Here is a 12,086-nt window from a genome sequence, read left to right on the forward strand (position 1 = left end):
TGTTGCTCTGGGACTTTTCTTAAGTCTCCTCCTGCAGGTTTTCATCCTGAATATTTACAGTTGAATAAAATCCAGGGAATGAAGGAGAGCATCCGGTCTTGGAAGGGCAAAATTATTGTGTGGGGCAGTAAGTGTGCTGTGTGCCCGCAGCATGGCAGCTGGAGCAGGGATAGGCATGGCAGTGGTGGGACAAGGTCTGGTGCACCATTGGGGTTGGAGAAGGGCCACAGAAAGGAGGAGCTCAGCTGGAGCTCAGAGGAGTGGCAGGTCACTCATGTGAATAGGAAAACAAAAGGAAGGAAACTGGGCAGCACAACTCAGATTTGGTTGGTTTGGGGTTTTTTTTTTGTGGGAAATGTGCTTCAGACACCCCTTAACACTCCTTCTGGAAACCTACTGAAATATTATTACTAATAAATCTTCTTTTGTACATCTGTGTCCTGACAAAATAGGCTTGGCTCTGCTATTTCCACATGGTAACCACTGCAGCAGGATCCTGGCCCTGCCCTGGCATTGTGCTCTGTACAGTGTTTGTTCCTGCAGTAATGCTGCTGTGACATTTTCTCCTCATCTTCTTACATGCACAGAGCACTAATAATTCATTGTCAGCTTTTGCTGTTCCTAAAGCTCTGTCAGATTATAAATATCTAATCACAATGCAGATATTTCCTATAAAAAAATTAGTGGCTCCATATAATGTTTACAAGGGAGTGGGAAGGTGTATTGTATGAATTGTCTAAGCAAGTTATCTAGAAAATGACGGTTATTTGGAGTTACTTATGTTATTATCTTAATATTCAAGCAAGCACATGGTATATTTTTTGCTGTATTTTTCAAGTTTGTGCTGTGAATGGTGACCTGGAGGAATACTTTACAGCATGTTTAATTATGGCAAGAGCTTAAAGCAAGAGGGAGGCTCGCCTTGTTCATTTTTAAAGAGATTAGGTTTAGTCATAATGAAAAATGAACAAATTAAAGTCCCATTATTTGTCAAGAAAATTTAGACAATTTTGCATATTTGACATATGAAATACTAAAACTTTACTTCACCCTTATGAAAATGAGAACATACAACTGCAGTTTAGAATAATTCGTTGATAATTTGGCCTTTGATGCTCATTTCTATTTATAGTTTTTGGTTGAATGAGCGCTGAATGTGAGCAACTGTCCTGTGAATCTGCTGCCCACATCATTTCCCATTAAAAATCCCTCATAAGCACAGCTTCTTTTTGTCTCTGTGTCTCTGCTAAGCTGAAAGAAAACATTTGTGAAATGACCAAATAATTCATCTTTGGAAGCCCTACAGTTAGGAGTCATGCACAGCCTTCAGAATTAATTCTGCAGGTTAAAAATGACCAGTGATTGATTTTCAAGGAAAAAAAAAGCACAAGTTTTCCTCATATTTTGAGAAGTATTTGAGAGAGAATTAGGATTGATGGAATTTCCTGCCTTCCATGCACACAGAGGGGATTGCATTGCCATTTCTCAGGGTGACCCAGCTGTTGGTTACATCACAGAGTGTGTTAGGAGAGTACCACATTTGGGAACAGCAGAGTACCAGGTGTGGGATGTCAGTGGGAAGATACAAACATTTAACTCTTCATTCCACACAATCCAGGGCAAGGAGATAATTGTTAAACTTCTCTAAACATCAAATTTCTGAATTTCTTGTCTCCTGACATGGCAGCCTTTGTGTTGATGGGATATCCATTATTTGTGCTTCAAAGTCTGTGTCCCTCTGATCCAGAGATGGATGTCCTGTCAAGTGATGTGCCTGATGTGTTGGTCACTCTGTGTCCTTCAATTAGCAAAGGAATGACTGACAAAGTACTTAGGCCGGCTCCTGAAGCCACTTTGAGAGCACTGAGGCTCATGGCAAATAGGTAATGGTGCAAAAAAGGATTTATTTGGTACGCCAGTGTGTCTCTTCATGTTGGCTCATGTCAGCTTGTCTGCATTGTTTTCTTTACCGATTCTGCTACTACAACAGCTTTCTCTTTGAAATCTCCCTCATTTTTAAACAAAAGATATTAGCAAAAGAATTAGAAGTATTAAATATACAATAATTTTTAAATATACATTGTAGGGGGATAGAATATAAGTAAATAAAGGTAGTATAGAAAGTAATCTTATCCCCTAAAGAGTTGCAGCCAGGTTAATTATTAAAGATTAGGAGCAGGCCTGACTTTAACAAGCCAGAGCTATAGCCAATAATAAGAAGAGAGTTATAAAAGAGTGGGTTGGTTGGTTGAGGGGATCTGGAGTTGGTTGCTGTAAGAAGAAGGAAGAGTCAGTGCTGAGAGGAGCTGCCTATCAGAAACATCAAGGAGGTACCAAACTCTAGCAATGTGGAACCTTTGCAATATAGTGACAATAGAATTCTTGCAATATAATGGCAACAATACATGATGTTTTCATCACAGCAGAAAGAGGAAAGGGAAGAGGGTTCTGTAGGAGGTCCTCAAAACACCTATGGCAGAGTAGAGTAGGATAGCAAAATTCTATCTCTGCTTTGAAAGGGAATTGTAGATAAGAACAAAGAAGAAATCATTGTTTGAAGTTATATAGAGTTTTTTTGTTTTAGCCAGACATTCTTGAGGAGTTGATGCACTTCTTAGCTTATATTTTTCTTCTTTTTCTCCCTCTTGGGATTTGTCCTACTTTTGTTCAAGGATTCATGCAATTTTTCTTTTTTTGTTGTTTTACTAAATAGAGTAACATCAAAGCCACCACGCAAATAAAGAAAGTGAGCCTCCCACATTGATTAAAAATGTAGAGCACAAGAGGCCAGAAACTGGAAAGAAATACCAGATAAATACCTTCCCTAGAAATGCATTTGGGATATATTCTTACCTTTGTAATGCCAGTGGGAGTTATCTGTAGGAATCCCTCTGGTAATGAGATAGCATACCTCAGTTGGTCATAAAAAGACTGGGCTCAGAGGACTCTGAAGTTTCAGTGCATAAAAAAAAGTAAATTATTTCCACATAATTCTTCTCACTGACCCCATCTATCAGTGCTGAAGGCCATGAATTCTGTTTTTGGGTTTGATCTTTCACCTGTGTAATTTCAGTGCAAACCTTCTGTGGGATTTAGGAATGCCTCTGACACAGTGAGCACCCAGGCACACCTAACCCTGTCAGTGTGTCACAAAAGCCTCTGGAAAAAGGAGATAAGTAAGGGAGAAAAATTCTTCCTGCAGACTTCAGCCCCTTGCAGCTGTGGAGCTTTGTGGTGCTGCTCACTTGGAAAAGGCTTTGTGCTTTGGAAACTGGGCATGAGAGACGCTCTGCTTCTTGGAACTGCCTTTTGTAGGGTGTTATAGGGAAGGGTTTGCCACAATGAGCTTGCAGTTGCAATGGCACTGTGTAGTCTAGAGCTACTTTTAATTTAAAAGTGTAGTAATGCCGGTTTCCTCCAAACCCCCAACAAGGTAAACAGTCCATCTGTGTATGAAGCAGGGTCACCAACTCATCCTTAGTGCCATGTTTTGGCAGTTTTGCTACTTTTTTAGCCTCTGTGGAATTCAGACCTGCATATTATCCTTTTAATCAAGCTGTTTCTGGATTCCTCAATGGGATCCTTGGAATAACAATGTAGATGTCACACAAGATGAGTGGCATGTCTCAAAAGGAGAAGGCTTTTCTTGCAATTAAAAACATTGCTGTTTCACCTTGGTAAAGCCACCTCTGTTGAGTGAATGCTGATGACATCTCTGAGTGTGTGCTTGAACAATGCTGAGGGCTGAGGAGATGAAAACTTGGATTTTCATATCCTATGTGTTACCTTTTTTCTGTCATTCAGCACTAATATTCTTTCACAACCATTTTTCCAGCCTCATATTTATTTTTCTGCATTAAGTCCAAACTATACAAAAGCTAGCTAGAATTCATTCTCCCATCCAAATAGTTCATGAACATATCTTTTGCTACTACTGCTGTGATCATTAATAGTACCCTGAGTGAGTCTTTTGATACAGAATGGTGTTCTGCAATGGAAAAAACTCTTGTGGAGTTGGTGGTGTGACAGCAATTTTAGAAAAGAATTGTTAGCTCTGTGTTCACCCCTAAATCTCAGAAGTGAAAGATTTGGTTATGTTTGTCTCTTTTTCTCTTGTTTTAAAATCTTCTTTATATTGATGCCTGTTTAAAAGCAAAAGAAAATTCTGGAGCAAATTTTCTGGTATGAACATCACCTGTTTCATCCCTGCATCAAAAGCAATCCAAGGACATGGGTTGGTTCATGGAGCACCCTCAACCCAGGGAGAGGCAATGCTGTATCAAAGCCATGCAGTGGCCAGGGAGGGGAGGAGGCAGTGCACCCTCACATTATCCTTTGAGAAGAGATTTCAGCACACAATGAGCTTTCTCCCTCAAACAGTAACCTTAGAGTGTCCTTTACTGGTGCAAGCAAGAACAGGGATGAAACTTCACACTGTGGAGCCAGCTGCAGTTAGGAGTCAAAAAAGGAGCTTTTTCTCATGTGTGGGGCTGTATTCCTGGCAGGCTGTTCCCCAGAGTGCCAGGACAAACAACTGAGGATGTGTTCATTTGTTTTCTCTCCTTTTCCTTGAAGGATGGACTCACCCCACTGCACTGTGCAGCACGAAGTGGCCACGACCAGGTTGTGGAGCTGCTCCTGGAGCGAGGTGCCCCCCTGCTCGCACGGACCAAGGTGTGTATGGGCTCTGTCAGAGTATAGGACACCTCTGTAACCTTCCACAGAGCTTACAGTGTCCCTGAGAGGACAAGGAGGAAGACAGCAATGTTACTGTCCTCCCAAAGGAGATGTATTAATGGGAAGAATGATCCAAAATAAGGTTTGCTTACATAATCCTTTCCAAATGCATGAAAACCATACACTTGCTTGCCCGTCTCTCTAGTATCAGACTAAACACAAGATGTGGAGTGCTACTGCCAGCACTTCCCTTGTGCTGCTTCCTGAGCCTGTAGTACACAGAGATGTGAAAGCTGGGTCAGTCACTCCTGAGAGGTGATTCCTGGTACACATTTTCTGACCCATCACATACAATAATGAGGACAGTTTCTCCTAATTATTTTTTCCAACTATTTCAGAGTAGGAAAATTATTTCAGTGTCTTCTTCCTCACATCTGGAAAACATACATCTAAAATAAATGCATTTGCAACAAGTTCTGTCTCTTTGGTGAAACTAATGATGGGAAGATATTTGTATAATAGCAGAGCCCACTGAGCAGCACCTCACAACAAAAAATGTCCTTCTTACATGTACCACAGTCTAAGTGGGGATTACTGAAGCTGCTGTTCTGTTCTGTCACAGAATGGACTCTCCCCACTCCACATGGCAGCCCAGGGGGACCATGTGGAATGTGTCAAGCACCTGCTGCAGCACAAGGCTCCTGTGGATGATGTGACACTGGACTACCTGACTGCTCTGCACGTGGCCGCTCACTGCGGTCACTACCGTGTCACCAAGCTCCTGCTGGACAAGAGAGCCAACCCCAACGCCCGTGCCCTGGTAAAGCTGTCCCACATGGGTCATGGAACAAAGCTGCCTGGTAGCTCTTGCCAGGAAAGTTGAGTGAGAACTGTCAGCAAACTCCACAGCCTTAAGTAGATGCAGTAGCCACAGGGGTGTCACACTTGCTGGTTACCAGTCGTGTGCCTTGTGTGCCTAGGCCTGGTCATGGAACACACCCCTTGGCAAGTGGCTGTATGGTATGGTATGTCAGGTATGGAAGCTCTGCAGAGTCCCTAAAATCAGAGCAGGTTCTGGCTGATGTTGATGTATACATTGGTGTTTTAATGAATTAATGGCTCAGTTTTCCATACCGGGTGATAGAATACACAATTTCTGGACTTTCAACTGAATTAGTAAGTTAATTGGCATAGACAAAACATATTGGAAAGCTAATATTTCTGCATTTATCAAATGATGACAGTTTCCTCTATTAGGTGCCATTTTTCTTTCCAAAAAACAGTTCTTATGCTTACAGGACAGCAGGTATGATTCCTTTTACTCACTGATCAAACCATTGCCCCTAACAGTGAGGAAAACATCACATTTGACTCTGGAAACATTTGGAGTCTTTAATGTATCCAAAGCCGGACAAGATTACAATTTTCTCTACTAGGCACTGTTAGCTGGCTGGGAGTTCATGTACCAACATATTGCACTCTGTCAGGAAGAGAAGGAGTTTGTGAACACTTGAGGTTTTCCTGTGTGGCCAGAGTTCTGCCATGGCCAAGCTGCACTGGGGGCCTCTAAAGAACCCCACCTAGTGTGGGCACTCAGCCTTCCCCAGCTTCCTGCCCACACTAGGACCCATTGTTTTTCTGTGTAGGCTCTCCCTGTCCTTTGCTTCCTTGGAACTGATACCGTCTTCTTCTGCCCCCTCATTTTTCTTGGCCTTTCCATACCCACAAATCCCATAGCTCCTTTGGCTTCCTCCTCTTATACTTCCTTTGCTTTGCTTTTTTCAGTGCCGTGCTCACTTGGGTGATTTTTGTTGACGCTGTTTTTATCCTTGCTTGTTTTTCTTGCCAGTCTTCTGATTACCTGCACTTTGCCCAGCTACTCACAAATACCCCCTACGTCTTCTTTCTTTCTTTCCATGACCAGAAATATATCTTCTGTTCCCCTCCCTCCATGCCTCCCTCCCTGTGAAACATCTGAAACAAAAGGAGAACACCCTCAGGCTGCTGCCTCTGCTCCCTTCCCACCAAACTCATTTTCTCTCCCCACTACCCCCCCCATTTTCTCTCTCCCATCAGGGACTTGTCGCCTTTGGCTTGTTGATAGTGTTTAATATATTAAATGAAGCTCATAATTTCTGTTAGTGATTGATTTTTTTTCTGCCTTCTCCCCTCCCCTGTCAAACTGTTCCTCACTTAAATCGAAGTAGCAAAATTAAATCAACTGAGGCAATGAAATTCAGTGAAAAATATGGAAACTTCTGAAACAGTAAAACTCCCTGTGAAATATATTGAGAGATGTGTGGGAGGTAAAATATCAAATGGTTTTGATTATTTCTTTAGAAATCAGAGAAACAGTTAATCATATTCAGCAGAGTTCAGCGATGGAATAAATATTATAAAGAATGCTTTTTCAGCTACTTAAAAAAATTGTTAATGTTTGCAAAATGCTTTGGGGATACAAGCACTATGTGAGTTCTCAGCTTTTTTAATGTCTTTATGCTTTAAAGCACCTTCAAATGAACTAGTGATTAACATTCCTTTAACAGAAGCAGCCTGTAGAACAATTGTTACATGATTATCTTTTCCCATAAACTAAGATCTCACTGCAAGGTTCTGGTTACTACTGGTTGATTGTTTGGCAATACTGATGCTCTTCATTAGAAAATTTACCAATTTTTCAACATTATCTAAAAAATGTTACTTGTGCTTTTCACTAAACTGTTCACATGTGGTAAATAATGTGTTGGCTCAGCTTCAGAGACACACTTAACCTGCATTAACTGTCATCAGACTATCATGATACCACAGCTCAAGGGGTAGTTCTTTATTTAAGGCACATCAGAACATACACACACATGGATATTATAGCTTAGGGTATAAATGTAAAAATAAATACATACAGGTCCTTAGATTTCAAGTAAAATGACAGATTAAGGGGGAACCTGTAATAAGCACTCTGTTCCTCTCTTTTTCTCAGTTTAAGTGGCTTCAAACTGAAAGAGAGTAGATTTGGGTTAGAGATTAGGGAGAAATTCTCCCTTCTGAGGATGGGGAGGGCCTGGCACAGGTTGCTCAGCGAATCTGTGGTGGCCCCATCGGTAGAAATCTCCAGGGACAGGTTGGATGGGGCTTGGAGCAACCTGGCATAGTGGAAGGTGTCCCTGCACATGGTAGGAGGTGGAACAAGATGGGCTTTTCCAACCCAAACCTTCCACAATTCTCCTAGGGAGGAACAGGAAATGCTTTGTAAAGGTGCTGATTCTGAAGTGTTCACCGTAATTTCTTCCATTTCCCTTGTGTTAGGCAGTCTTGGGAAGCACTGGGAGTTCTCCTCACAGACGTGTGTGCAGCCCCAGGAAGTACACACACACACACATACATACGTGCAGTTGGCAGGCAGTACAGATGTGTCTGTATGTGAAGTCTGGAGTTGGAGGGTTCCTTTCTCTCCCAGGCCTGGGAAGAAAGCAGCAGCACTGCTTTGTTGTGCCTCAGATAGTGGAAGATGTCTGTTATCCATAACCTGTTGTGCTTAAAGAACAGCTACTTGTGGTAGCCTAACCCTTGTGCTCCTGGTGTGGCAGCATGGAGCTGTGTGGGAAGTGTAGCTGCATGTTTCTGACTAACACCACTGTCTTTTGCACAGAATGGTTTTACTCCACTGCACATTGCCTGCAAGAAAAATCGCATCAAAGTCATGGAACTCCTGGTGAAATATGGGGCTTCAATCCAGGCTATAACAGAGGTAGCAAAATGTTTCATGTCCTGCAGAAACACTCCTTCTCTGTCTCTCCTTTTTTGCTTTCTTCCTCCTGTCTCTCCTGTCCCACCTCACTTTCCTACATGTTTGATTTGAATGAAGAAGCCCATCCCTTGAGCCGTGCAGAGGAGTAAAACTGCTCTTGCTTTGTTTCGCAGTCGGGCCTCACACCAATACACGTGGCTGCATTTATGGGCCACTTGAACATAGTCCTCCTCCTGCTGCAGAACGGAGCCTCTCCTGATGTCACTAACATTGTGAGTATGGCTTTCACTAGAACCTTCTGCTCAGGACCCTCAGAAAGTCCCTGGTTACTGTGTAGCTCAGCCCAAGGGTCACATTTTAATGGCACGTTGTTGAATATTAGTGCAAGTTATTGTAGCACTTTTAGTGAAGAGGGGAAAGCGATGACTGCATGTGTAACAAGCCATCTCTGGTTTCATGCGATCTGCAACAATGCTTAAGTAGGTAAAGTTTTCCTTAGAAACAGACAAAGCACACCAAAACCATCCAAAATGGATTATAAGCCAAATCCCACAAAGTCTGTGTTTCTGTTCTGAAGGATGAAATTCAAGTCCAAATGGCTCTAATTTCTGCCTGCATGACTTCACTGGCTGCCATGAAATTGTGTCATTCCTGTCAGTGAAAGAGTATGAAATGCTTAAAACCCCAATGATTAAACAAAAAACAAACCTGGAAAACTCAGGATGTTCTTCTTAGACAGGAAATTCCAGGAATCGGTGATTAAATCTGGAAAATGTGACCTTTGGGAAGTAACACAAAATGCAGAACCTGACTTACCATAGAAATCAATGTTTGTATACCAACAGCCTAGTTACCAAAAATAGGGGGGAAAAAAAATGAACTAACAAAAACAACATTATCATTTTCTGAGATGTATTTCGTAAGATATTTTACTGTTTGAATTTGTCAGCGTAAACAAATATTCAACTTAGGACCACCTTGTTATTCAACTTAGGACCTTGCTGTACTTGGGAAGCAGCTTTTTTCAGTACATAAGGTTATAGGTAAGTGTTCCCAGCAGCAAAAACAACAAAAATTTAGTAATCCTGGTACTCATTATTTTTTCTCAGCTAGAAAAATCTTAGATGCAACCCAGTGAAATGGTTAGCGTGCAGAATTGTTAATGTGAATCATTTAAATAGACTTTCCATACTTTATTATGGAAGCAATCCTTATGTAAGAACTTTATTGATAATAAAAAACCAACACAAAATCCTTGTGGAAGCAGTTAAAAATATTGTGTTATCAGGCATTTGTGTGCAAAGTTTAACACTTTCCAATTTCTGCTACACAGGTGTCTTGGCTTTCACTTGGTAAGCTGAGTTTCCCTGTTGAATTACTGTTTCCAAAACCTAAATTGCTTTGCTAATTCAACCAAAAAGGGTCATTGCAGAAATTTGATCTTTAGAGTATTTTCACATATTAAACAGCTTATTCTTCAGGTAATAAACTTTATATATAGATGGAATGATTAAGATTTTTAGCTAGGGCTGTGGGATTTTTTTCTTGCATACCTACTAATCACAGCTGGTAATACAATGTTAATTTAAGAATGACAAGATAAGTCAGCTCCTGGTGAAGAGGGTTTGTAGTAAGTAAAAATCCCTATTAGCAGGCAAGCTAAAGCTACTTCTTTCCCTCATCTAGATGAGGACAAGAGGACATGATTCCCTGTTCTGATGTAAAAGGTCTTGACTCGGGTGCTCATTTTGGCAGTTGCAGTTTAAGTGGTAGTCAAGGGGAGAAAGGCCTTACAACATAATATTCTCCAGCTCTGGTGTTAGAATTATGAACAAATAACACAAGGAAATGATGGGTCCTGCTGTGTTCTCATGATATAACGTGAGATGAATAGAGCTTCAGGTTGCAGAGCTGTCCCAAGACCTGATGCACCAGGTGCTGGTGAGCTGCCCAGGGACCATTTCAGTCCACTTTGGGACACTGCACTCAAAGGACAGAGCCCAATTAAACTAGGAATGCTGTCCTCAAGGAATCCTCATTTCAGTGTTTTTTTTGAAGACCTATGCAAAAAGTAAATGCTTTGAATATTCCTGATCTGAAAATGCTTTCCAATATTTCTTATCCTTCAAATTCTGAGAGCTACAAAAGGCTTGAAACAAGATCGATTCCACAGCCTGGAGACAGAGCCACACTGCTGAGTACAGATTTTACACATTCCGTGTGCTGGCTGAGTTGTGCTCAGCCATTGCAAGAGGCTCATACCTCTTAATGCTGCCAGCTCCACACAGTGTGCAGGAGGGGACCATCTGGAAAATTATCCCCTTCCATCTTGAGTCTCCTGTGCTGTGCAATCCCTAGAGAGACACAGCTCAGTGTACTCTCATCTCCTGTGCAGCACACAAGCTGATGCTCTGTTATGTAGAAAGCTGAGGGGCATATGTGACCAGGGCAAGTCTATCTGACAGAATTTTTCCTAAGCCAGGATTTTCATTCTGTCTCTTAGTGCTTGAGTCTTGGATTGTCCAGATGGCAAACCAAGGCATTCCAGGTACAGCCACATGTATTTACACCCTGCCCTGTGGCAGAAGCCAGAGTCTCAGCTGGCAGAAGGATGGGTCTCAGCACCAGCTGTCATGGTTGGGACTGGAGCTGGCAATGATCTTTCTTCATGGAAGTTTAGGACACTGAAATGCTTTTGCTTTCCTGCAGCGTGGAGAAACCGCATTGCACATGGCAGCACGTGCCGGGCAGGTGGAAGTGGTTCGCTGCCTCCTGAGGAATGGGGCCCTGGTGGATGCCCGAGCCAGGGTAGGTGTTCTGCTTATAGTGTTTTCTTTTCCTTTTAAAACCACGGCTGAAGGAATCATTCACCACCCTCTTCTCCTCCATTACTCCATTTTTTCTGCTATCGCTTCCTATGACTCTGCAAGAGAAATGCATAGGAATGTGTGTGGGGACCCAGGAGGATGCTGGGCTCAGGGTGGCTCGCTAGCACTAACGACCCACTCGATTTGAGTTGTAGGAAGAACAGACCCCGCTGCACATCGCCTCCCGCCTGGGCAAGACGGAGATCGTGCAGCTGCTGCTGCAGCACATGGCACACCCCGACGCCGCCACCACCAACGGCTACACCCCGCTGCACATCTCTGCCCGCGAGGGGCAGCTCGATGTCGCCTCCGTGCTCCTTGAGGCCGGCGCCTCGCACTCCATGTCCACCAAGGTAAGGCTAAACTGAGGAACTGAAGCACTTTGGGCCCTTTTGTTGTCTTCTTATTTGATCGGCAACAATCCAGTAGGCTGGAGTGACGTATCACAAGTTAATTGTTATGGTTTTGGCCTGGCAAAGCCAGAGCCCCCATGAGTACACCTTCTCCCCGGTGTCTGCTGTGAGATGTGACCAGGAACAAGCAAAGCAGGCTCCAGCTTAAACATAAAGAAAAGTTTATTAACTAAACTACACACAAACAATTACTAAACTACACACAAAAGAAAAAAAGAAAACACGAGGAAAATGAAAACCTCACAAAAAACACTCTCCCCCTCCTCCCCCCTAAATTCCCAATACAATACATCCTCCAAAATCACCAGTTCTGGGTCCAACACCACTCTTTAGATTGCTCAAACTTCCAGTTCCTCAAGAGGAGAGGGAGTCCTTCCATGTGTC

The 12,086-nt window shown here is 42.6% G+C and overlaps 1 protein-coding gene across 1 annotated transcript in view; it reads left to right on the plus strand.

Annotated features, from left to right (window-relative positions):
- ANK2 (ankyrin 2) overlaps nt 1-12,086 on the plus strand; it is a 187,054-nt gene that overhangs the window by 99,165 nt on the left and 75,803 nt on the right. The window contains exons 10-15 of the mRNA XM_059469778.1: nt 4,576-4,674; nt 5,300-5,497; nt 8,324-8,422; nt 8,596-8,694; nt 11,132-11,230; nt 11,445-11,642. Coding sequence (XP_059325761.1) covers nt 4,576-4,674; nt 5,300-5,497; nt 8,324-8,422; nt 8,596-8,694; nt 11,132-11,230; nt 11,445-11,642 — 792 coding nt within the window. The remainder of the gene's footprint in view (nt 1-4,575; nt 4,675-5,299; nt 5,498-8,323; nt 8,423-8,595; nt 8,695-11,131; nt 11,231-11,444; nt 11,643-12,086) is intronic.

This window comes from Ammospiza nelsoni, chromosome 4 (genome assembly GCF_027579445.1).
Source record: "Ammospiza nelsoni isolate bAmmNel1 chromosome 4, bAmmNel1.pri, whole genome shotgun sequence".
Lineage (NCBI taxonomy): Eukaryota > Metazoa > Chordata > Aves > Passeriformes > Passerellidae > Ammospiza > Ammospiza nelsoni.